We start from the raw sequence: 22303 nt of genomic DNA, 5'->3' as shown, positions 1-22303 counted from the left end.
TCTATTTTCGTTGAAAGGTTTTTGTTTATTGGCAGGTATGCAATCTTTAGTCTTAATCCCTGAATGCTTAGCATCGACCAGAATAAACTCACAGGGACTGTGCCAGAGAACATGCATTTTCACGTGGATATTTAAAATGCCAAAGAATAGAGCATAATTAATTATTAGAGCTAGATATGTTTTTTTTTATTTTAACTAAGTTCAACTTTATCAAATAAATGCAACATAACATATTTCTTTAATTTCATACTTAAAGAGGAAATTTGGGAAAAGTAAGTGACTTGTCCATAAGGAGTAGAAATGCATGCCTTAATACACCGCTGATCTGAGAAATTAGTGGTGGCTTGGCAACCAGTCCTGGGTTCCAGCCATAACCACCATTGAGAAATATTAATTAAACAGCTGTACACCAAGAATCTTGTCACAAGTTTTATTAAAGCAATTTCTCACCTAAAACTCATGCACATTAATTGGTTACCAGCTGGGAGTTGTCAGGGTAGCTGCTGGAGAAAAACAGTGTATTTAAACACTTCAAAGTGTATTTAACATGCTCAGACCTCTCTCACCTGGTCATTGAAATAAGCTCCTTTAACAAGGCTGCTTTTAAAGCCAGGGAGCTGTTTTCTTGCCAGCAATACATCTGTGATTCTGTGTTATATTTAAGTATAAGTCAATCGTATTTGCTCTATGCACTTTCCAGATTGTCTTTGATAAATTGCAGCCACCATGACTGTAAATGGACAGATGTGAGTGAGGAGAATTGAAATCAACTGCAACAAGGACAGATTGTGTGCTACTAAGATGCTGTGGATACTATGACATAGAGGAACTTAGAAACCCAGCCTCAAACAGCTACCGTTTCTGGTTTGGAAAATTCCACCAGCGTGTTTATGCAGTGAACCCACAATTTACAGGATGCATTTGTACATTATTGGAGTTAGCGGATGGTAATAACAATCTTATCTAAACCTAAACTACGAGCAATTATTTTTATGCTTCGCTTAAGGTAAATTAGTGACTGCTCATGACTTTATTTTGGATCCCAAGGCTTATTTGACAAGCACAGATAGACTCTGCCCCTGTTCCATAGAAATACTTGCATGTCGTCCCATAAATTGAAGACACTGAAGTACCCTGGACTGGCCCAGGTCCAGTACCTTACTGAAATTCAACAGTTCTTTTTTTTTTTTTTTTGGTTCTTCCCTTTTCTCAGTTTCATAGCTCAGCGAGTTCATGGTCCTAGACTGTCCCATTTTCTTTGATTTCTGATACCAGTTCGCAATCCATCCTGCTTGGTTGTCGCAGTTTATGGTTCGAAACACTGGTAAAAGCAAAGGACTGTGTGTGCTGTTAGCGATGCGCAGCAAGGTGCTGTAATGTCCCAGTAGACACAAAGGAATGTTATCATCAGTCTGCTCTGATGCTTTGATCTTGGAAGAACTGTAGGCTTTATGGGATTCTCTTTCCACTATAATCTCATATTACTGCCATATATTTGAAAAGCTCAGGCGGTTTCTTTTCACATGTCCTTTGGAAAGTGGAACAGATCATCTGCACACAACAGTAACTTCATCCAGAGCAGCCAGCCTTTAAATTTGAAAAGATCTGGACATTTCACATGGTGGGAAAACCCAGTGCCATAACCATCTCTTTTACTTGTAACAGAGACTAGTTCACGTGTGGAAAAACACGGGGCTGTTTAGTAAGGAAAAGCCTCACTCAGAACAGTACTCTGGTTTGTAGAAATGGAAAAAATGACTATATTATATAAAGTGACATTTAATACAGACTGTCAATATTGTAATCAATTTGCTACGCTGCCTACTAATGTAACTGCGGTAGAGGCAGGTTCCCTGTTGTTTTTGTATCTTTAGTCACATTAAATCAAGCAATCACTGAGTTTTATTACATCTGCTAAGGGAAACAGCAGCTGATGGCTTATGTTTTATCCAAGCAGAATTTTAAGAGAAAAGTTGATTTGCTTGGCTAGCACACTGCTGGGTCCTGAGTTTTTTTTTGTGCTATGTTTTTCCCTTGTGTTTCCTCCAGGTGCCCCCACCTCCCAATGACATTAGGTTAATCGGTGTCTCTGAACTGTTCCTGTGTGTGTCCTGCAATGGTCTGGTGTCATGCCCAGGTTGTAATCCTGTCTTGCACCCTAAGATTCCAGGATGTGGGCTCCATGTTTCCACAGCCCTTACCAGAAACAGGTGGCTTCCTGACAATGGATGGAAATTAACACGGGATAAAGAGAAAAAAGACTCTCAACATACCTTTAAGAAAATAGATATTTTCTGTGTTTTATGTCTGATGAGCACTGCACCAGTTAAAGAAACAGCCTGGTGCGACGACCTGAAAAGGGGTTTTTCCTATATGGGCATGGAACTCAGTCATGTGTGATACACTGAGTCATTTTTTTTCTGCGCAATGCCCTAATTCATTAAAATACATTTTTTTTAAAGTGAGACTGAGCTCTTTTGTTGCATACTTTTTCAAAATATTCTTTCCTCTGTTGTTTAGATCCATAAGAACAAACAAGTTACAGTAGGATTGCAAACAGGAGGAGGCCATTTGATCCATCTGGAACATTTGGTAGTTAGCAGTCAAACGATTTAAGGATTGATTCCAGTCTTTTCCCGTAAGAAGCCAGGGTATCGGCTTCAACAGCGTGGCTCGGCAGCTTGTTCCACACTTCCACAACCCACTGTGTAAAGAAGTGCCTGCTTTCCTCAGTTTTAAATGTACTTTCCTGTAGTAGAAACCTGGTGGATGAGGATCTCATCCAGCCTTTTCTTGATAACCATAACTCCTGTGTCTGGTGGACAGAAAGAAGGGGCCTTCAGTTTGGCCATTTTCGTCATTGTTGGGTTCAGTATATGAAGCTTAAGCCATTTTTAATTTGAAAATACGGTGTCGGAATTCACTTTGTCACTGCAGTAGAGTACAGACTCAATGGGAAGACAAGAAAGGGATATTAAACACATTAAGACCAGTACCAGGATCAGTTTAACCAGTAGTGGTCTAGGCTTTTGTTCTAAGCAGCCATTTTCCTAGCCAGATTAAAAAATAAAAATCTTGCATTGCCTTCTTAAGAATATACATTTGTAACAGATTGAAAAAAAAGCTTTTTGCTTGGCTAGACACTCAGGTATGAATGCAGCTGAGTGTGATTAATGTGATTTAGAGTTCCTATCGGTGGCAGCAGTTGCCAGACAGGCAATATTAGAATACCTGGAAGTGTAATGATTAGTCTCTGCTGCAGACTTGGAGCTCATCCCAACAGGTCAGCTTGGCTCTAAATTCCCTCATGCAGCTCAGTTGTTTCCAGTAGCGTTTCCCAGCTGTGCTCAGGCAAGTTTCAAAATCAAAGCCTTTTCCGGCTGTGCAAAACGTTTTTGTCTTTCTTCATGCTTCAGAGCGACTCTCTGCTGTTTTCACCCCCTTGATCTGAGGCTGTGTCATGTGCCAGGCTTTATTGCAGGAGTTCAGATCCTTGTCTTGTGTATATCATGGATTGTAATAAATTAAGAAAAGATAAGATCACTCTATTAGCCATATACAATTTCTTTTATTAGGAATTTGTCTTTTCACATACCCCCAACTTGCTCTCCATGAGACACACAGACAGGGAGAGAAGCTTGGGGTCAGAGTGCCGGGTCAGCCATTTATACGGCGCCCCTGGAGCAGTTGGGGTTAAGGGCCTTGCTCAGGGGCCCAATGGAGTAGGATTTCTCTGCCGGCCGCAGCCACAGACGCAGATCCTTAGCCACAGAGCCACCACACCACAATGATTAACTTGGTTTCTGATGGAAAAGGGCACAATATTTCAGACCAGATCTTTCACATATTTTTTTTTATTTGGCGTGGCTGGTGACACCCGAAGAAAGCTGCACAGCCGAAACGTTGTGTTTCTTTTCTTCTCTTTCCAGCAGGGAATAAACCTTTACTTGTTCCTTTGCAGCCTACGCTTGCTGACGCAGCTCCCCACCTGAGCTACTTCATTTTACCCTTGTGTCCCTTGGTCAATTGCATGCTGTCACTTGAGGAATCCCATTTATAAAACGCCCCCGGTGTGACTGCTGATGCCTGAATCACAGGACTCGGGCTTCGCACCAGATTAGATTAGCTCCAAGCTTTACTCCAAATTCTAGACCTTCGCACCAAACTTTACTGTGTGAGCTGTTAAAAATATTTCATGCCATGTGAGTTAAAGGGCAGCAGTGGTCAGGGTTTTGGGGCTCGTAATTGGAAGGTTGTGGGTTCAGATCACATGTAAGACACTGCTGTGTGATGTAACCCTGAGTGAGGTTACATCACCCAAATGTCTCTCATAAAATCCCCAGATGTTCAAGTGTGTGCAAATGTAAGTGTCTTTGAGCAAAAGCATCAGTCTAATAAATCAGTAATGCACACACTCAAAGAGGCAGAAAGAGGTTTAGATGCATATTTGCTCAGGTTCCCCCGCACATGTGCCAGTTCAGGATAACTGTATCAGTGCAAGTTCTCTATCACTCCATCATAATCAATGCATTAGTCCTCATCACCTGATGGAGTCTTAAACAGTTGCCAATCCCTTGGATCACACATGTAGAACCAACAGATTTTTCTCAATGCTGTATCTGTGCCACAGGCAGCTGTAGTAGTAGGTACTGGATTTGCAGCTCGCCACTGGGAGATTAGTCAGGCTGGAAGTTTTTAATTGGCTGTGCGTCTCAGCTGAGAGCTGTTGTTTCTAAAATGCTATAGGCTTTTTACTTACATTTTATAACCCAAACTTTCCCTGGAAAGGACATTTCTAAATAATTTTAAAACTGTTCACCTTTACTTTCTCTGCATTAGTGAATATTTATAGTATGCAAGGATTTTTTTTTAAGTTTATCTCCATAAATTAGAGATAAGCACAGGATGTACAATAAGCATTATGAAATCACAATCGTAGTAGTGCTGGTTCGTCGCTGTGAGTCAGCTCAGCAGTTTTCTAAAAGCATAGTGTCTTGGTGCTTATCAGTTGGTCCAAAATTGTTTTCATGAGCAAAATAATAAAAAAAACATTATATGTATAGGAAAACATAAAGGGTACAAACAAGCCCATTAAACCCTATATAGCTGAAGGAATCGGATAGAAATGCTGCAGAAAACACATTCAATTGCTTTGCTTTTCTGAAGGAGAAACTATTTTTAAATGAAGGGCACAGCTTTCAATTTCTTTGTAATGACTGCACTGGTAAAGGACTTTTATAATGCAAATATTGCTTTCTGTTTCTTTTCTTTGTTGTGTCAATTTCCAGCCAGCAGGCAATGTGGGAAAATGATAAAGGTGGTCACCAGCATGTTGGGTTGTAAGGTGAAAAGTTGTTAGAAAAATAATAACAATTTTGTAGTACATGATTAAGAACACATTTTGAATAGTGTGCACCTTCTTGGTCACCAGCTACCAGACTTTGCTGCCTCAGGAAGAGTTTAAAGAAGAGTATCCAGGAATAATTTTGGTCTTGGAAGAAATGTCAGGCAAAGACAAGGTTAAAGAACTGTCTTTCTCAGCACTTTTAACTAATAGATCACCAGGAATCAGAATAAAATTAATCTTGCAATGTGCAAAAATGAAACAAGCAGACTGCTTCAGGCTCAGAGATGAAACAGGGACACTCAGGTGGAGAATCAAGAGGAAATTGATATTAATGTGGCATTTAAAATAGCTGGCATTTACTTTCACTGGGAGTCATAATTCCTGGAGGAAAAAAATCTGTCAAAATCTGTGGATCAATTAACAACCAAACAAGTTGGGTGGACTGACTGGACTCTGACCATTTCTAGTTGTTGTTTTCACTTTTATTCAGTTCTCTCTGGTTTATTCTGACACCTTCCCAAATTAGTGTTCAAGTGCGTCTCCCCTATGTTCAGATCAAATTTCTTTTCCTGCCAGAATAATTTGTCATGCATCGCTAGCATTGTAAGTGTGTTGTGCAAAGTCTATTAGAAGAGTACTTTATGAGGTTACCTGACTCCAAATTTCACAGCACACTTTGCTTTTGCGATACTTGTGTGGACATTCCTGGTTGGAAATTGAAGACCTGCTGCTTTTTTCTGTACCACAAATGAATAAAAAGTGTCATACTTCTGAAGTCAGTTAAGAGAGTCTTTGTTATTGTCTTCAGTCTTTACTATTCTTGGACATGAAAGAAAGGAAACAGTTGATTGAAAGCAAATGTATGATATTAGGATCAAAAGTAAGAAAGACTGTCTTGTTGAGTGGATGTGGACACAGTGACAATCTTCTGATGATTCAAGTATACGCTGTAAATATATTTTCCAATAACACTCTATCTTGCATGATAGCAGGAAAAGCAGGGCGTATGGCAGTGACATTGAGATTGTGGGAGAAATATAATGTATGTTTGATATTGTATGGTAACAATACAGGTCATGCTAGCGAAGCTGGGTCGCTTTTATTCTAGGAGCTGTCCTCTGTATCCTCATGAAAGAGACCATGGTCACATTTAGGTACCTCTGTATCACACAGAGAGCATAAAATACTATACTGAGTCAGTTGTGCATGCATGTCTTGAAAAGGGTTCAGTAAGGCATCTAGGCTGAACTATCCAGATGAGGTTTTGCTGTTGTTCATGTACTTTGTTCATGGACAGGGGCAACACAGTGGTGCAGTGGTGAGCATTGCTGCGTCACAGCACTGGGGCCCTGGGTTTCATTCTGGACCTGGAGTGCTATCTGAGTGGAGTTTGGATGTTCTCCCAGTGTTTGCGTGCTTTTCTCCGAGTCCAGCAGTCCAACAGTGGCCTCCTGGGGAAATCAGTGAAAGTAGGCATGTGTCTATGTGCCTCGCGATGGACTGCCCCCCCCGTTGTGGTTAAAAGTGTTGTATGACATTCTCGTCTTCTGTGTATGTCTGTGAGGAGTTTGCATGTTATTCTTGAGTTTGAATGGATTGTTCCCAGAGGTTCCCCCCATCTGCCTGAGACATGCATGTGAGGTTGACCTGGTTGCTCTAAATTGCCTCACCAAGGTTTATCCCTGTATGGAAGGCAGCTGGGCTCTAATTGTCAGCTCTCTAATTGTCCAGATGTGAAATAGCTTCAGTTCCTGTCTCCCTTGTACAAGTTCTGGGGAATCCACAGACAGACAGGTGTCTAATTACTAGAGAATTCTGGATTCCTAAAACTGACACCCTTTCTCTCACCTCGTGTGTTTTAGATGACTAAAAATTGATATTTCCATAAACTGTATTTCTCACCCAATATACTGCACATGAAATACATTCACACATCACAAAATATTTAGGAAGTTATGGAAATGTTACTTCTTCAGAAGTAACCAAGTGCCCTAGTTACAATGGAATAAGTGAAGGTTATTTTCTCACTGGAAAACAGAAAGGTAACTTGACACATAGCCTTTTGACCATTGAGTCTTCTTTAGGTGTGAGTCAAGAAATGAAAGGTAGCAGAAATACTGAATACAGGGAGTTCTGGGCGAGAGGTGTGACATTCTTTATCAGAATATCAGCTTGAGTAGGCTTTTCGCCGTTTATGATATTTCTGGTATTTTCTGTGAATATATCCCAATGATAACTTGCACTCACTTTGTGATTCTCTCCACACTCGATATTCAGCTGAAGAGTTTCACACCCTGTTAATCACCTTCCTCATCCGCGAGGAGCCTCACACTCACAGGAGACCATCTCCCCAAGGGGAAATGGGATTGCTGTGCCAAAGCAGTGAAGGAAATGAAAAACAACCAGGAAAGCGTGTGAAAAGCTTGTCACAAGAAGTAAGTGACTGTCATTCATTTGGGTCACTCAAAAGCCCTTTTTTAACTGTTGTCAATTTGCAAAAAAAAAGTTTTGAACTGAGATGCAGACCATTTTCTTTGTGTAAATTGGACGAGAAACTATGAATGTAAACAAATTAAAATCTTAAATTGCCCTGTTGGAGATGAATAAAGTATTTTGGATTTTGAATTGAATAAATAGGTCCATATAGTTTATAACACTTGATATTACAACATAGGCTGTTCAGAGAAGAGGAATTTGTCACTTAGGATGTGCATGTCTTTGTGAAGATTTATAATCAATAAGGGGTAGTTTGCAAATGAACTACATTGTCTGTCAGCACATTTTATTTGTACAGTGACAGAGATGGATGGCTAACCAGGTCTTTGTTGAGTAGACTAAACATTTTTCACTGTGTCTCAAGCAATTGCACTTCAATGACCACTTTATCTCATTAGAAAAATAATGATGTAATTGGCTGATGTTGCGATAGATAGAAGTGTATTTATGTTTGACCGTGCTGTTTAGTGATGTGTTGCCAGAGATTTATCAGGGCTCTGTCTTTGTACTGATTTATAATGTTTATCTCTCTGTAGGAAGCAGCTGTATTCTTGTTCTTTTGAGACCATAAGACAAAATCGCATTTAAACTGTACTGTCAACTGTCTTTGTGATTGCAATTTATAATAGGAAAAAAAGATTAAAAACTACTATTTCCTTTGATGTTTTGGCTTTTACAAAGGTAGTCTATAATTTTCAGCTCTATTAGGCAGTAACCCCCCAAAAATCAAAAGAAGCCTGTATCAACTGCTTGGTATAGCAGGTTTTGTTAGTGAGAAACAGGGTCAATGAAATTAAAAGCATTATTGCATGTTCTGAAAGACACAGAAAATAAGATTTTGCTTTCTTCTATTGAATTTGATGTGGGACAGACAAATTTAAAGAGTATTTCATGTCTTAGAAGCCTATGTAGCTACTAATGACAATCTTACCCCCCTGCATGGGACAAGACATTTGTCCATCATACTTATCAAGGGTATCTTGTACCCATTTGATCCCACGGGTGAGTTAAGCTTGTATTGCAGTGTGGAAGGTGTCAGAAAGCATCCAAACAGAGTAAATTCAGAGTAAATATTAAGGAAGCTCTGATATATAGTAAGCTCCATTTCCCTTCATTGCCTGCCATTGCATGGCTTTCAGTCTTACTCAGGAAGCTTCATTGGTTACACAATGCCCCGAAACTTAAGGGAGTTGAACTCACTTACAGACACACTTACAGGGCTTTTAAATAATGTGTTCTGGATATAGCATATCCACAATTTGTCATCTTCCCACTTAATTTCTTAAATTTCTTTGCAGTTGGAGAGAAAGCTTTCTAAAATATACAATCGGTTGATATAGATTGCACTCAGATTCTTTCATGAACAGCGAGACCACAGCTGTATGCAAGATTTTCAGATGGGATTAATGTGAGAGTCTGCTAATAGAACATACTGTATATTTCAAGAAATAAATTTTAACGTTGATTTGGGTTGATTGACTGTCTATGCAATTTGAAAAATCGTAATAATATGATTCATATTTTGGTCTTTGTGCAAGCCTTTGTTTCGTTTTCAGGCTCTCCTGAACTTTCCAAAAAAATAACATCAGGAGATTTCTGCAATGCTTTGTTATGCAGTGCATGAGGTCATGGAAGTATTGGGTTTCACACGTGCATGTAGTGGATTCGATGTTGCATTTAATTAAAGTAGAATATTGACCAAATGTATTCTAGGACATACTGATACTGGCTGATACTCACGGTACAATATCAGTGTGACTTGGGTATGAAAGTCAGATTTAAAGAAGTTACACTTTTTTTCTGACTAACCATTATTGTAGGTTTTTTTTGGGGTTGAAACACAAAAATGTTGGATTTTCACCTGTGCCTTCATTACACTGACTTGAAGGTTACAGTGCCCTCTCAATGAGTCCTTCATTCAAGCCACTGGAACACAAAAGGAAGGGAGACAGGCTGATTCTGCTGCGGGTCTTGTCTATCAGGTCATTTTCAGTGTTTTTTTTCAGTAAACATTAAAATTAGAGGTGTGTGATGTGCTGTAGAAATGCATCTCTCGGAACAATAATGAAGGCTTAGCTCGTGATTTTCTCTGTTTGTTTTTGAGGGGGGAAGGATGAAGTACTTCTTGGGGATTTGGGGCTGGGGGTGGCGGGGTGGAGATAACTGTGAGTGGAGCACCGGACTCTGGGAAACTACTCTTGCTTTGCACAACAGCTGTGAGGTTCACACCATCTGAAATGTAATTGAGGAGCAGCTAATTCCGGATTAATTTAGGGTAGGAATGCATACATCTGTCTTCGTATCCAACAGCTCTCCTGGCCATGAACAAGTCCTCTGTGAGTGGCCTAGAGGGAGCTCAGTGGGATCTCTGTCAGCTGCAAGATTTATGTCATCTCCTTCCATCCTGAGAACCACTCCGTTGCCTTCAGACATCTGGAGTCAATTGTCAGGGAGCATCAACACAGTCGTGGCTGCAGGAAGGCCAGGTGTCTCTGTCCTAGCTGGAATCATTTTTATTTAAAGGTGTTTAAAAAAATATGTGATCAGTCCGTGAGCTAAAAAAAAAAAACGTTTGGATCATTTAGTTATAGTAATGTCATAAAAATACTAAACGGACTTGATATTTAATAAATCAAGTTTCTTGTTTTGTGAGAAGCTGTGAGGCTGTGGTTTACAGTACAATGTATTGCATGTTACAGTACATAAACTGTAAGGAAACCTTCTAAAGAGCATAGTGAATTAATGTAGAGGTCTTTGTTTTCTGGATTTATTTATAATCATGACATACCTTTAATGTAAACCTTGGCTGTTTCCAGTTCCTAGTTAAAACCACAGAAACACTGCTGATTATGAAACTAGGCAGACTGCTTTTCACTTAACATCACTGCCACCGAGTGAGGGATCATCAAGCCCTAGAACAGAGACACTGAGCCATAATCCCAGAGCCTTACACACTCACTTCTTGATCCTGTTCTTACTGTATATAATTTATAAGAGCAGGCTTTCTGAGATTGCAGGCTTATTGTCTCCAGTAGTAGTTAAATGAGATGTCCAGACATATTATTTTACACAGAATGGGAATGTATGTAGTGTGCGACAATAACAGTTACTGTGTTTCAAATCGTTATGGTTAGTAATAATCTTGATTAACTTGTTGGGAAATGAATACTTTGCCCTAAAACACAATACTTTGCAGACAGTACTATAGGTAGTTGAAATGTGACACAGAAAACAAAGAGCCACATAACTAAAGTTACAGTGAGAAATCATCTCACTGTATGATGCATGTGGGAGTAAATCAACAGTTACATAAACAAGATCATGCTTTTTGTCTTGAACAAATCCCCATTGCTCAGAGGGAGTGTGGCCTGATCTTTCGCGTATGCTCCACGTGTTGGGACGTATGAAGCCAGGAAGCCAGGAACGTGGAAGTCTTGGAAACGGTGTTAGATCGCTGGGAAAAACAGACAGAGATTGGCTGCGATGTGTCCTGGTAATAGTCTTTCTCTCGCCAGAGCTTGACCCCGATTACTTTACACATGTACTTACAAATATAGTAATAAACCAGATTTCTTTTTTTTTTTCATTTACTTTAGCCACTGTAGGATGATCGTACATTAGAGCACCATTGACAAATTGTCACAATGTGGTTTTGGCATCTTGTATCTTGTACTGCTCTGCACAGTATGAAATCTGAATCCAACAATATTTATTCTTAAGAGCTTGCAAAATGTTGCAGATGGGAAGATGTAATTGGGCACGTCTAGCAAGTTTGGGTGTTTGATAGCTTAGTGAATCTAAAATGTATTCAGCTGTTTCTTGAAAGTGTCCAGAAGTGGGGTCTCAATCGCCATGAGAAATCCATTCCATATTCCCACAAGTCTTTGTATAAAGAACCATTTCCTGTTGTCTGCCTTAAATGGTTTCCCTTAGTTTCCAACTGTGACACCTGTCCTTGTGTCACTACTGAGTGTGAAGTAGTCTCTCAGTTTGACACTGTACCTCTTAGGATATTTTTTCTGGGGATCTAACCTTTTGTTTTGTACCAGGATGAGCACAACTGAACACAGTATTCTGTACGAGGTTTTACTAGTGCACTGCAATTCTAAGTTGAAAGATTTCAGTGTTTGAGCTTAGCATTATTTGATTTAAATTCCACACTTTTCACTGTATGCCCAATAGTTGTGTTTACTTTTGTTTTTGTAACCTCCTCTTCATGAGACCTTGCAAGAATCTATATCAATATCCTTTAATGATTAGCTTCCTGGAGTTCAGAATCCCTTAAGCAGTGAGTTTAGCTCACATTCCTGTTTCCTTTGTGGGTCACTTTGCACTTAACAATGTTAAATTTAATTTCCCATGTGTCTGACCACTCCATGATTTTATCTTTTTGTATTTCCATTGTCTCTGTTTCTGTGTTTGGCACTCCTGTTTTTATGTTAACTGTTTTTTATGTCCAGATTGGGAAAACCAGTAGGCCTAATACAGAACTCTGTGATAAACCTTTGCTTACACGACACACTTGGAGGTTAAGATAATGTGCTTTTGCCTGTATTTTGACCAGTTCTCCATCTTTCTTCATGATGGGATTTATCCTGGGCTTTTTCAACACCAATTTGTTCTTAAGTGCCTCACAGTATATTTAAGATTTATGTTTTAGTGGTATCAATGGTCCTTATTGTTTGATCAAAGAATTCTGGTACGTTACTTAAACAAGACCTTCATGTTATACCCGGGCAAGCCTGAGCTTACAGCCTTTGGTCTCCATGGAAAATCAGTCGCACTTGCACAAGGAGTCGAATGCCGAACTGGGACTGTGAGGACTTGTTTGGGGCTGCTAGTCGCAGACACCCCTCCTACTTAATGGGTGATTGTCATATTAAGTCCAGGATATTTAAACCCTGATCTGCCTATGGTCCAGTGCTCTGCCATTGAGCTTCCTTCTACCAAGGGAAGTGCTTCCAGCACAATAAGCCAGCTTCAGAGACAGATAACCTGCCTGAACTCGCCCCAGCTATCCACCCAGTTCTCAGATCGCCCTCCCAGCTGACCCACTGTCTGTTATCCTACACCACTACAGCCCAGCTGAGCACTGGACCAGTGTCATTGAGCCAAACCCCTGCCTTCCAACCCTGCTTGCCAGCGCAGCTTCTCAGCCCCATACTGCCTTCTTAGCTGTGCCTGGCCTTCAGCTTCGGACCAGTCCATCTCTTAGCACGCACCCTGTTCGGCACTCTCCATCCACCCTTGCAGCAATTAGCCTGTCCGGCACTGGGATCAAGCACAGTACCTCAGCCTGTCCAGCAGACAGAGCTCATTCCATCTGCCCTCCGCATCCTTACACTTCCCTCTCTAGACCTGTGTTGGCTGTCTCTTGAAATGCCACTGTTTTGTAAATTTCCGCCTTGTGCTCACTACTGTATATTTTCCATAAATTTTATAGGTAACAGAAGTAAGACTGATTGGTGTGTCGTTTCCTGGTTTTGTCTTAGCAGAACTGGCCAGGAACAGGCTCCAAACACCTGCGGTTCCTCTTGTACTGAGCAATATTATTACTGCAATGAAATGTCATTAATACTGCAAGACTTAAGAACAGGAAAAATGCAGTCAGTGTTTTATTACTTTTAAATCCACATAAACCCTATAGACCCACAGTATCAGCTTGTACTATAAGTATCAGCTGAATATTGATTGAGCTCCTTCTATAACCCAAAACGTGTTATAATGTATTCTTTTGGAACAACCTGTGAGAAATATTCATTTAGGGTCTTTGCCTTATCTTTCCTGCAAGAATCATATGAATACCGATCAAGCTCCTTCTATAACACAGGGCTTGTTATGGTGCATACTTTTGGAACAGCTTACAAGAAGTATTCATTCAGCATTCTTCTTCAGCATTCATTCATTCTTTGCATTATTTTTTATACCGGTTTAGTATGAAATGTGGAATATTCTTTTGCATGTTGCATTGTTTCAGGCACAGGGTTCCAGTACTCACAGTGTTGTGTAAATGTTTGGTCTATTTAGTGGGAGAATATTTTTCTTAGGTCTTTGTTAGCAGGATAATTATATTTCCAATAAACTTGGGATTGCTGCCATGTTAAAAAAACGAATCTCTTTCCAATTAGATGATTTCCAGATGGAAGTGCATGTTTTTTTTTAGTAACCACTTACACTTTTCCTTGGTTAACATACAAGTTTTCTGACCCCAAAAGCTGAGACATATTCCAGACCAGCTTTTTATCCATGTGTGTTTCTCACAGTTGGCTGTAGTGAATACACTCTACAGTGCAGTAATGTTCACTGACTCTGAACAAATTGGTGTTGGTGTCAAGATCTGTTTTCCGTTGTCTACTTTTTGGGTTCCTTGTTGATTTAATTCTTCTTAAATTATCGAGAGGTATCGTGTCTCTGTAGCAGCCAGCTAGTGTTCTCCTAAAGGTGTGGAAACTATACTGATATTCATACTCAGAGCTGTCTCTCTGTTGTTAACTGCACACTTGGCTTCTGTCTCTTCTGCCAACCCAGTGACTATTAATGCTGGTCTTGTTTCGGAGGTTATTTTGCATGGGAGCTGTGTTTTAAGGGTCTGCTATGTCTGAAGTGTTATATGCTGTAGCACGCTCCGTTTGTAAAATCCCTTAGGCTTCTTTGCTGTTTGCACTCTTGTGAAGACCTCTTCTCAGAGTATGCTAGCTCTTGCACATTAATCATATGTCGTTTCCTTCTTGAAAAGTCTTTGGTTGGTGCTTTTGTGCTTTGTGCCAATTAAATTGATTTTTTTAATGAGACTCTTTTGGCAGGCGGTTATTTTCTATTTCTTTTTTATGGCATTGGATGCATGTTGCAAATATCTGCATAAAGATGAATCAAATGTGTCAACTATTGTTTCTAACAGAACTGTAAAGGATGAATTTCTTTGTTTAAAGGCAAACTTGAATGAAGTTTGTATGATGATTTCAGCCTGGACTTGCTGGCCTCTTTATTTTTATTCCCAAGTCTGGTTTTCTTCCTGTTAAAACTGCAAAGGGCATTGAAATGGTGCGCACCACAAAGAGGCCTTCCATAAAATAAAATCAGATGGGGGTTTTTTGCATTAAAATTGATTACGTTAAGATTAAAATCCAGCATTTTTTAAGAGCGGCTCTTCGGTACTGAAAAGCTTTTGAAGTGTTTCCTGTGGAAAATGCTGTTTGTGTGACGTGTTGTTCCTCACCTAACTGCCTTTGGCAAAGGCTTTCCTCATCTGTGGAAAAAGGAAGGTTCCGGGTCTGACAGTTTTGTTCTTGTTTTCTCAGAGCTCTTGTTCTAGGAAACCATTGCATCATGGATGTCATATGTGAAAACCTGTTATTATCTAGCCCACACTATTGAAAATAATGCAAATCTCTTTAAGGATTCGAAGCTCGGGTTTCTTACTGATTTCATTAAAACGGTATGAATATGAAGAGTGTTTTTGACTTTTTTTTTAAAGCTCCCAGTTCCAATTTCCAGATTAAAAATATAGGGATCATTCATCTGTCCTAGAATTTTAAACGACTGCTGATGGGGTTTGGAAGGATTTACGGTACAGTATGGGCAGCTGTACTTTAACAAAACGGTTAAAACAACCCTTCTCTTTAAAAGCGCAGTGGAAGGTAGCAAGCATGAAGACTTCATTTTGGGTCCATTGAAATGAGACGGTTCTGAGAGTAGGTGTATAGGCTGACATGTACGACTCAAGTTACATTGTTTGAAATTTGGGTTCAGTCCACTGTCACAGAGAACAGACTCAACCTTGTATGACTTGGACTTAGTTATTCAGGCTTCATGATTTAGACATGACTAAGAGTTGTTTTGTTAAATTTGACAAGATATTGAGCGGTGAAGCAAGCAGAAAAGAAGAAAGGCTGTCGTGTGATTATGCATTGCCTTTATTTAAGCACATGGTATTGTTTGTTTTTTAATAGAGTGGGTGCATTTCACCAGACAAATGTGACAAGAAAAGGAGCCACTAAGAAATTTCCTTCTGTCAAATAGGCAAACATATTACATTGAAACAGAAGAAACATTGCTGGTAACAAAAGAAACACAACTTCTCCAAATGAAAATATTTATTGTGGATGAAGAAAAGCAAATTGCATACCAAAAGTATACTGTGCATAAATAGCAGAGAGAAAACGTGAAGTACATGAAACAGCATTTAAATATCCAAACATTAAACCATATACAGTAAATATAAAAAATATGGCAATTAGAGGAATTACCCCCATAAAAATTCCCTTTCCACTTAATTAAATTTCACAAACTACAAAGTAATACATAGGAACTACGTGGCATTAAGGAAAATAAAGTAAGATTAGATCACAAAACAACATAGTGTTGAAGTTTCTGAAACCAACTGCAAGGAAAGGAAAGTTTACGTACCAGACAAAGGTACTGCAAAAAAAAAATGCTGGAGTCCTTCCAGTCATAGAAAGAGTCTTAAATATTTGGAGTAATGTTTACAGTAATCCACTTTAAAAGGAACTAAATAACCTGTTAAGATAGGTACTAGAACTTTAAACATTCTTGAAAAGCATTCGTACACACCGTAACAGCTCTACGTATCTACATTATGCATGTCTGTTAGCTTCAGCTACATTTTCGTGTTCAACAGAAATATCCTTAAGGTAAAATTCTCCCCCCGTTACCTCCCCTATAGGCATTCTTAAAAAGCAAGAAGTAATAAAATAACCGTAGAAAAATAACTTCCCATTGAGAATGCAGGAATAAATAATAAAGAGATGGCTGCAATAAGCTATAAACAACTGTCATTTTATCCCATATTGATGTAAATATTGTTAATAAGTTGAATGAGAATTTTGATTTGAGATGGTTTCAAGAAGCCTCTCGAAGAGGCTCATGACTCGGACTCAGATGATAACAGCTCAGACTTGGACTTGAAGTTTCAGGATATGACTTCAAATCTGTCTTCTAGTGATGGCCTAAAAAATATCACAAAATGGAAATGTCCAGTTATGATGTGTAAGTGTATTTAAAGGCAGTCCAGCCAAACATCTAACATCAACAGCAGTGGGGTCTGAGGGGGGACGCTGTCACCGTGTGTTGGCTGCAAAAGTGCGAGTAAAGGTTATTTCCATGATGAAAGTCAGAAAGAAGAAACACTGCATGTCTGCTGTTGAGCCTTCCTCAGGTGCGTCTTCTGGCTCTCTTCTAAACAAAGAAATGTTGTGTTTCTTCTTCTGTTTACTTTTTCAGTGCGGTTTAAACATTCACTTGTTTCATTAGCAGCAATGTCAACTGGCACTAAGTTCTGGACAGACAGTGTTCCATGAGAGGATGTGTTTCACTGACTCATCGTTCTGCTTTGTCCTCCAGGCCGCTCTAAGTGCCTTGAAACAGCTGTCAGAACAAGGACTGGATCCTGTGGAAGGAGGGATTACAATGGAGAAGGGATCTCGGGAAAAGTAGGTGTGCACTACGACTGCAGCTTTTTGGTGTTAATTTAACAGAAGTTTGGGATGAGGTCGAATCCTAACAACCCCAAGTCGTTGACACTCATTCATGCCACGGGTGCAAGCGCATGGTGTCTGTCTCCACTGAATCCACTGTCTCCCTGTCCCTGGTGCAGCCCTAGCTGCTCTGACAACATGTTTCCCTCACCCCTTACTCCCCTCCCTTACTTGGTGTCCAAATAGCGTGGTGTTGGCCCTTGACTCTTTCCCCACCCATGATCTTACCTGATATTTGTTCTTCTTTCGGTGGTTCTGCTTGGAATACTTCCTCATCCATTCAGATTTAGCAAACTTCAGCAAAGTGGTAGCTCTCTACTTGTTCATTCCTAATGCTACACTTCCTAGTCACCGCTAACCGACCCGCCACATAGTTCCAGTCTTAAGCTACCAACTACTTCATGCTGCTATTTCACAACTTGCATTCTATCAGCATCATACATGCATCTCATTCACTTCATTCTGTCCTACAGTTCCTTCCAATTTAATAAGCTCAAGTCTGCATCATATGAGCTTTAAATTATTTCTACGCTGTGTACGCATTTTCCATTTTTCTTGCATAACTTTGCACCCAAACTGACTCCCTCTTGGCTCATTGTTCGAAATCTGTGTCACTGGGATCCTTTTGGGTGGGTTGTGATAGCACTGATCTCTGATAGCGTACATAAAGTACAATATCTCTTTATATTTGTGAACTAGTTTTGCTGTCAGTAGAATCTGATCAAACTACTGAAATGGTGTTGTCTAACAGGATTTTGGGAGGAATGTCAAATTCTAATGTCACCCTTCCACGCCCCTGTGTAGAAATACACCCTGGCTGCACACATCTCTGTGCACACCTTTTCTAGCCTCCCTCCCTCCACCCCAGCTTCACCATTACAGAATCCACCCTGTTTCAGTCTTCGTAAGTGAGAGATGGTTGTCACAGTGCCGATCTTTGTCCAGCGCTGTCATTTCTTCAGCCAGGCAAGTTAATGCCAAAATATTAAGTGTGTATCCCTTTATGGCCGTTGGCTCAGTTGTTATTAGAATTTGACCAGATTACTGAAAAATTAGTTGAATGTGAAGGGAATGAAAAAATACAAAACTACTAAAACTTTGAATGCTATTGGAGAAAATGAAATTTTTCACACCCAGCAAGACAGAACTGGGATGCCTTATTTCAGGAGCCATAGTGGAGAAACCCCAGGAGTGTAGTGAGTAGTGAAGTAGTGAGAAGTGCTAGACTGTAACAGGAGCAGGAATTATTTTTCTTTTACAACAAAAAGCAGTGCCAGGAACAGGTGATGCAAATCGGAAAAAATGAGAGATTGGTCTTCCTTAATGTCATGTCATTTGGTGTAGAACACAGGGACTAGGGTTTCCACCTGGAACATTATTTTTCCCTCTCTCTGACAGGCTTTTCAAAGGATAGAAATACATTTTCTTCCTTTGCTTATCTCATTTGATAGGAGATTTCCTCTATGAATTCAGGAACTTATATATCCATCCCTGGCAGTGCTACAATTTAGTTTATGTTTATAAATGTTTGAAAGTTATGTCATTCTGCAAATAAAATAGAAAAAGTAAATATAGTAGTCACAATGCATGTGGAAGATTCATCTTTTTATGTTTTTATCCTGTTTTTTACAATGTTGGAAATGGATAATTTGATTGCGACATCTGTTGTAATTCTTAAATCAAACTGCTATTCTGTAAATCCAGTTTTTCAGAACTTCAAAATAATTTGTGAAGTTCCAATCCTAGCAATCCGTTTTAACATATATTTTAAAATGCTTATATTATTATTTTTTTTACTTTTACAAAGATGCACATTTGCATGGAGGCAACAAGACTATACACATTATCTTTCATGCCTGTTCACGTTCAAGCCCGCTTTGAAGTGCTTAATTCGCCAGCTCGGACAATCATCCGAGAATGAAAAACAACCTCTAAGACAAGCGGATGCTTTTGAAGGTGATGGTGTGTCACCACCCCATTTAACTACATCGGATGAGACCGCGACAGAGAAGACTCAGATTCGCCCGAGCTGGGGAGTAAAATGGCAAACCCAGACACGCATCGAGACACAAGCGGTGAATGCAGCCCTCCCTGCCCTGCCTCTGCTGGATTCAAGCCTGCTTGCTCACAGGCTCCAAACCTCCTCTCCTTACAGACCGGGTAGCCTTGCCATGCCAACATGCTGATCTCTACTGCAGCAGAGATTAAACTAGGGGGCTAGGGTCTAGATTTCTGTCTTGGGGGTGGGGGGGTGATGTCACTTTTGTAGCTCTGTGACACACGTGTGCGCAGTGAGCCTACGTATCCCAATGGCATTTACAGTAACGGAACCTGCGGTGATGTGATGTCTTACCTCACAGGAGACATTTCCGTGAGTACAGCTTCCTCCAGTGGAAACCTACACATTGGTCATTTACATAGGGCACTCCATGTTAATTGTAGCCTGATTGAATGTTTTGCATGATTCTTATCGGCTCCAACCAAAGTGTACTGTAGGAGAGATTCATTCCTTTCCTAGTTAAGCCAGCAGTTCAACCTTTTGACTATCTCTTCCTTGAAGAGAGGTTTGCACAAGAATGAAATATGAGAATGGAAATCACAGGCAGGCAAAAGGAAGTAGCTGGAATCATTCAAGAATATTTTCATAGTAGGTGTGTCTGGGAAAGATTACAGAAATGTTTTCTTCCATGGGGTTTTGTCTTTACTTTAATGAAGAGTCTGTTAGAACAAAGAAAGGCAAAAAATCTGCATGATGTAAGGTGTGGATTTATCTCCATTGTAAACATCACTAAGGGGAACACAGTGTTTAAAAAAAACAATATTCTTTTGCCGAAAACACTTTTTTAGCTATGAAAAAGGAGGAGAGGGTTCCAATATGATCTCATCCCTGTGTTATCTGAATGTAAATATTGTTTCATTTTAAAAGGTCACCTATGGCAACGGCCTTTGACCCCAGGGTGGCGTTTGCGTATAAACATGTCTTTTTAGATGGGCTGCCCTGGATCTCAGCACGGTTCTTGATGTATTCATCTTTCAGACAAGCGAAACATCTGGGCGAGAAGGCAGACGAGAAACAGACTAACTCAGGCACCAGCACTCAGGACTGCAAGGATTCAAGCGCTGTCGTCTAGGGAGCCTCTCCGCGCCCACGACAGCCACTGCATCCTTATAAACCTGTCAACACGCAATAGGGTGGATGTGTATGAGGACATGAATGACTAAAAACCATTATATGAGTCTATGTGAAGACAACACTATCCTAACACATTAAATTTAATTAAAAATAGTAATACTTAGAGAAAAAGAAATGGATGAATTAATGCATGGTATTCTTCGGTCAAGGGAAGTTGAACAAGAAAAATATGTGGAAGTTTCCCCCTTTTAAGGCTTTCTAGAAGTGTTAAAGTTCAGTGCCCAGTGGCATTGGGGGAATAAAAGTTATGCTGCTGAAAGAAACGAAAAATCAATAGAAGCGAAGAACAAAATAGCGTAGCTCGATTTCAGCTTATTTTCTTTCCTTTTTTATTACGTTATGAATAACAATGCTTGAGTATTTTAAAAGTTAACCAATGACAGTGCTGTGAAAGTTGTAGTTGTTGTCTTCATATATAGTCACCCAGCTTGTCTTTTATGCTGACATTAAGCATTCATAATTCTATATGGATATGTATGACTTGCAATTACAAATACCGTATGCAGAAATGTGAAAGAAAGTAAAGAAAACGTAAAAACCTTGACAAAAAATAATAAAAATGCGTATTAAACACATGAACTGATGTTAGCAGTAATGGTTAGAGGTAGTAACTCCAGGAGCAGCAGTTCTGGCTATTGGGATGTATGAACTTGTACTCTCTGACAAGGTTGCTTGGCCTCTGGTTAACTCATTCTCCCCTTCTCCTCCCTGTTGTGTGAAACACATCTACACCCATTTTGTGTGTTGTATTGACCCACCATTTGCATCAACTGAGTGTTTTTAATAACTGCATTCTGACTTGGACAAGCACCGTAGGCCTAGAAGCAGAACTGTAAAAAAAAAGATTTAGAATTACAACAGAATCTTGATTTGATTTAAAAATCCGGAAAAGAGAGTTTTTACCTGTTGTGTGATTTTTATCCAATATCAAGATGAAGGATATCTGCTGTTTCTGGGTATGCTGTGTAAACACTGTCTCTTCCTGAATGGCCAAATGCAGTAAAACCACATCAGTTCATGTTAAAAACTCTTGTGTTGTGTTTTTATTTGTTACATGGGAGGAGGGTGGGTGACAGGGGGAATGATATATCTTCTGTAAACTGCTTGGTTCAGGACAAACACAGCAGTATACACAGAGGAGCACCGATCCTGGGTATCAGTAGGTATGACCAGTTTCTTTCATTGTTCATTGGCATGTTGAAAACAAGAAAAGTAAAGATGCTCAACTGAAAATTCACAGACACCTATTGGTTTGATTTTATGACACTAAAAATTGTGTTTTCTTTACTCCTTTTCCACCACATGCATATGTATGGGGTGTGGACAAAAAACATGGAAACACCACTATAAAGGTCAATAGGTCACCTGTTAGTTGGGCTACCACTTGTGGCCTAAAGTCTGCCAGGATCCAGAATTATGCAGGAGGATTTTAGCACCCTTCTTCTATGGAAAAGTCAGCCCACTCACACCTGGTTGATGGAAAATGCTGTTTCAGGTATCGCTCCGGAAAATCTCAGAATATCTCATAAATGACAGATTGGGCTCAGATTGAGTTTTAGTATCTATGAGCGCCAAGATAACCTGAGTGACGGGGAGAGGGGCAGCACAAGTGTGCCGTCCAAACCACAAGGTTGGGACTTTCCTGGTTCCAATGAAACAATATGGGAATACTAGATTGTGGGAAGTGCTATCTGGCTGCCTACTGGGAAGGTGTAGGCTGTTTCCCACTTCCCTGTCCACAGCTTTCCATTCCCATGTTGAACTGCCCTGGAT

General features: G+C 39.9%; 1 protein-coding gene across 9 annotated transcripts in view; it reads left to right on the top strand.

The window, feature by feature from the left end:
* The window catches only part of stau2 (staufen double-stranded RNA binding protein 2), a 115166-nt gene extending 93609 nt beyond the window's left edge, over window positions 1-21557 (top strand). For 3 of the 9 annotated variants that reach the window (XR_011189945.1, XR_011189944.1, XR_011189943.1), the window contains 2 exons: window positions 7625-7782; window positions 17204-17291. Coding sequence is in view for 6 of the 9 variants with exons in the window: in XM_069191570.1 (XP_069047671.1) it covers window positions 17204-17292; window positions 19145-19523 (468 nt within the window). In the remaining 3 variants the exon portion in view is untranslated. Of the gene's footprint in view, window positions 1-7624; window positions 7783-17203; window positions 17297-19144; window positions 20341-20374 lie in introns of those variants that run through there. The other 6 variants (XM_069191574.1, XM_069191572.1, XM_069191568.1 and 3 more) reach the window with 4 other exon arrangements.
* Window positions 21558-22303: the final 746 nt, after the last annotated feature.

Source organism: Lepisosteus oculatus, chromosome 6, assembly GCF_040954835.1.
Source record: "Lepisosteus oculatus isolate fLepOcu1 chromosome 6, fLepOcu1.hap2, whole genome shotgun sequence".
NCBI classification, from domain to species: Eukaryota; Metazoa; Chordata; class Actinopteri; order Semionotiformes; family Lepisosteidae; genus Lepisosteus; species Lepisosteus oculatus.
Note: the sequence above shows the minus strand (reverse complement) of the source record. Positions and strands in the feature narration are given on the sequence as shown.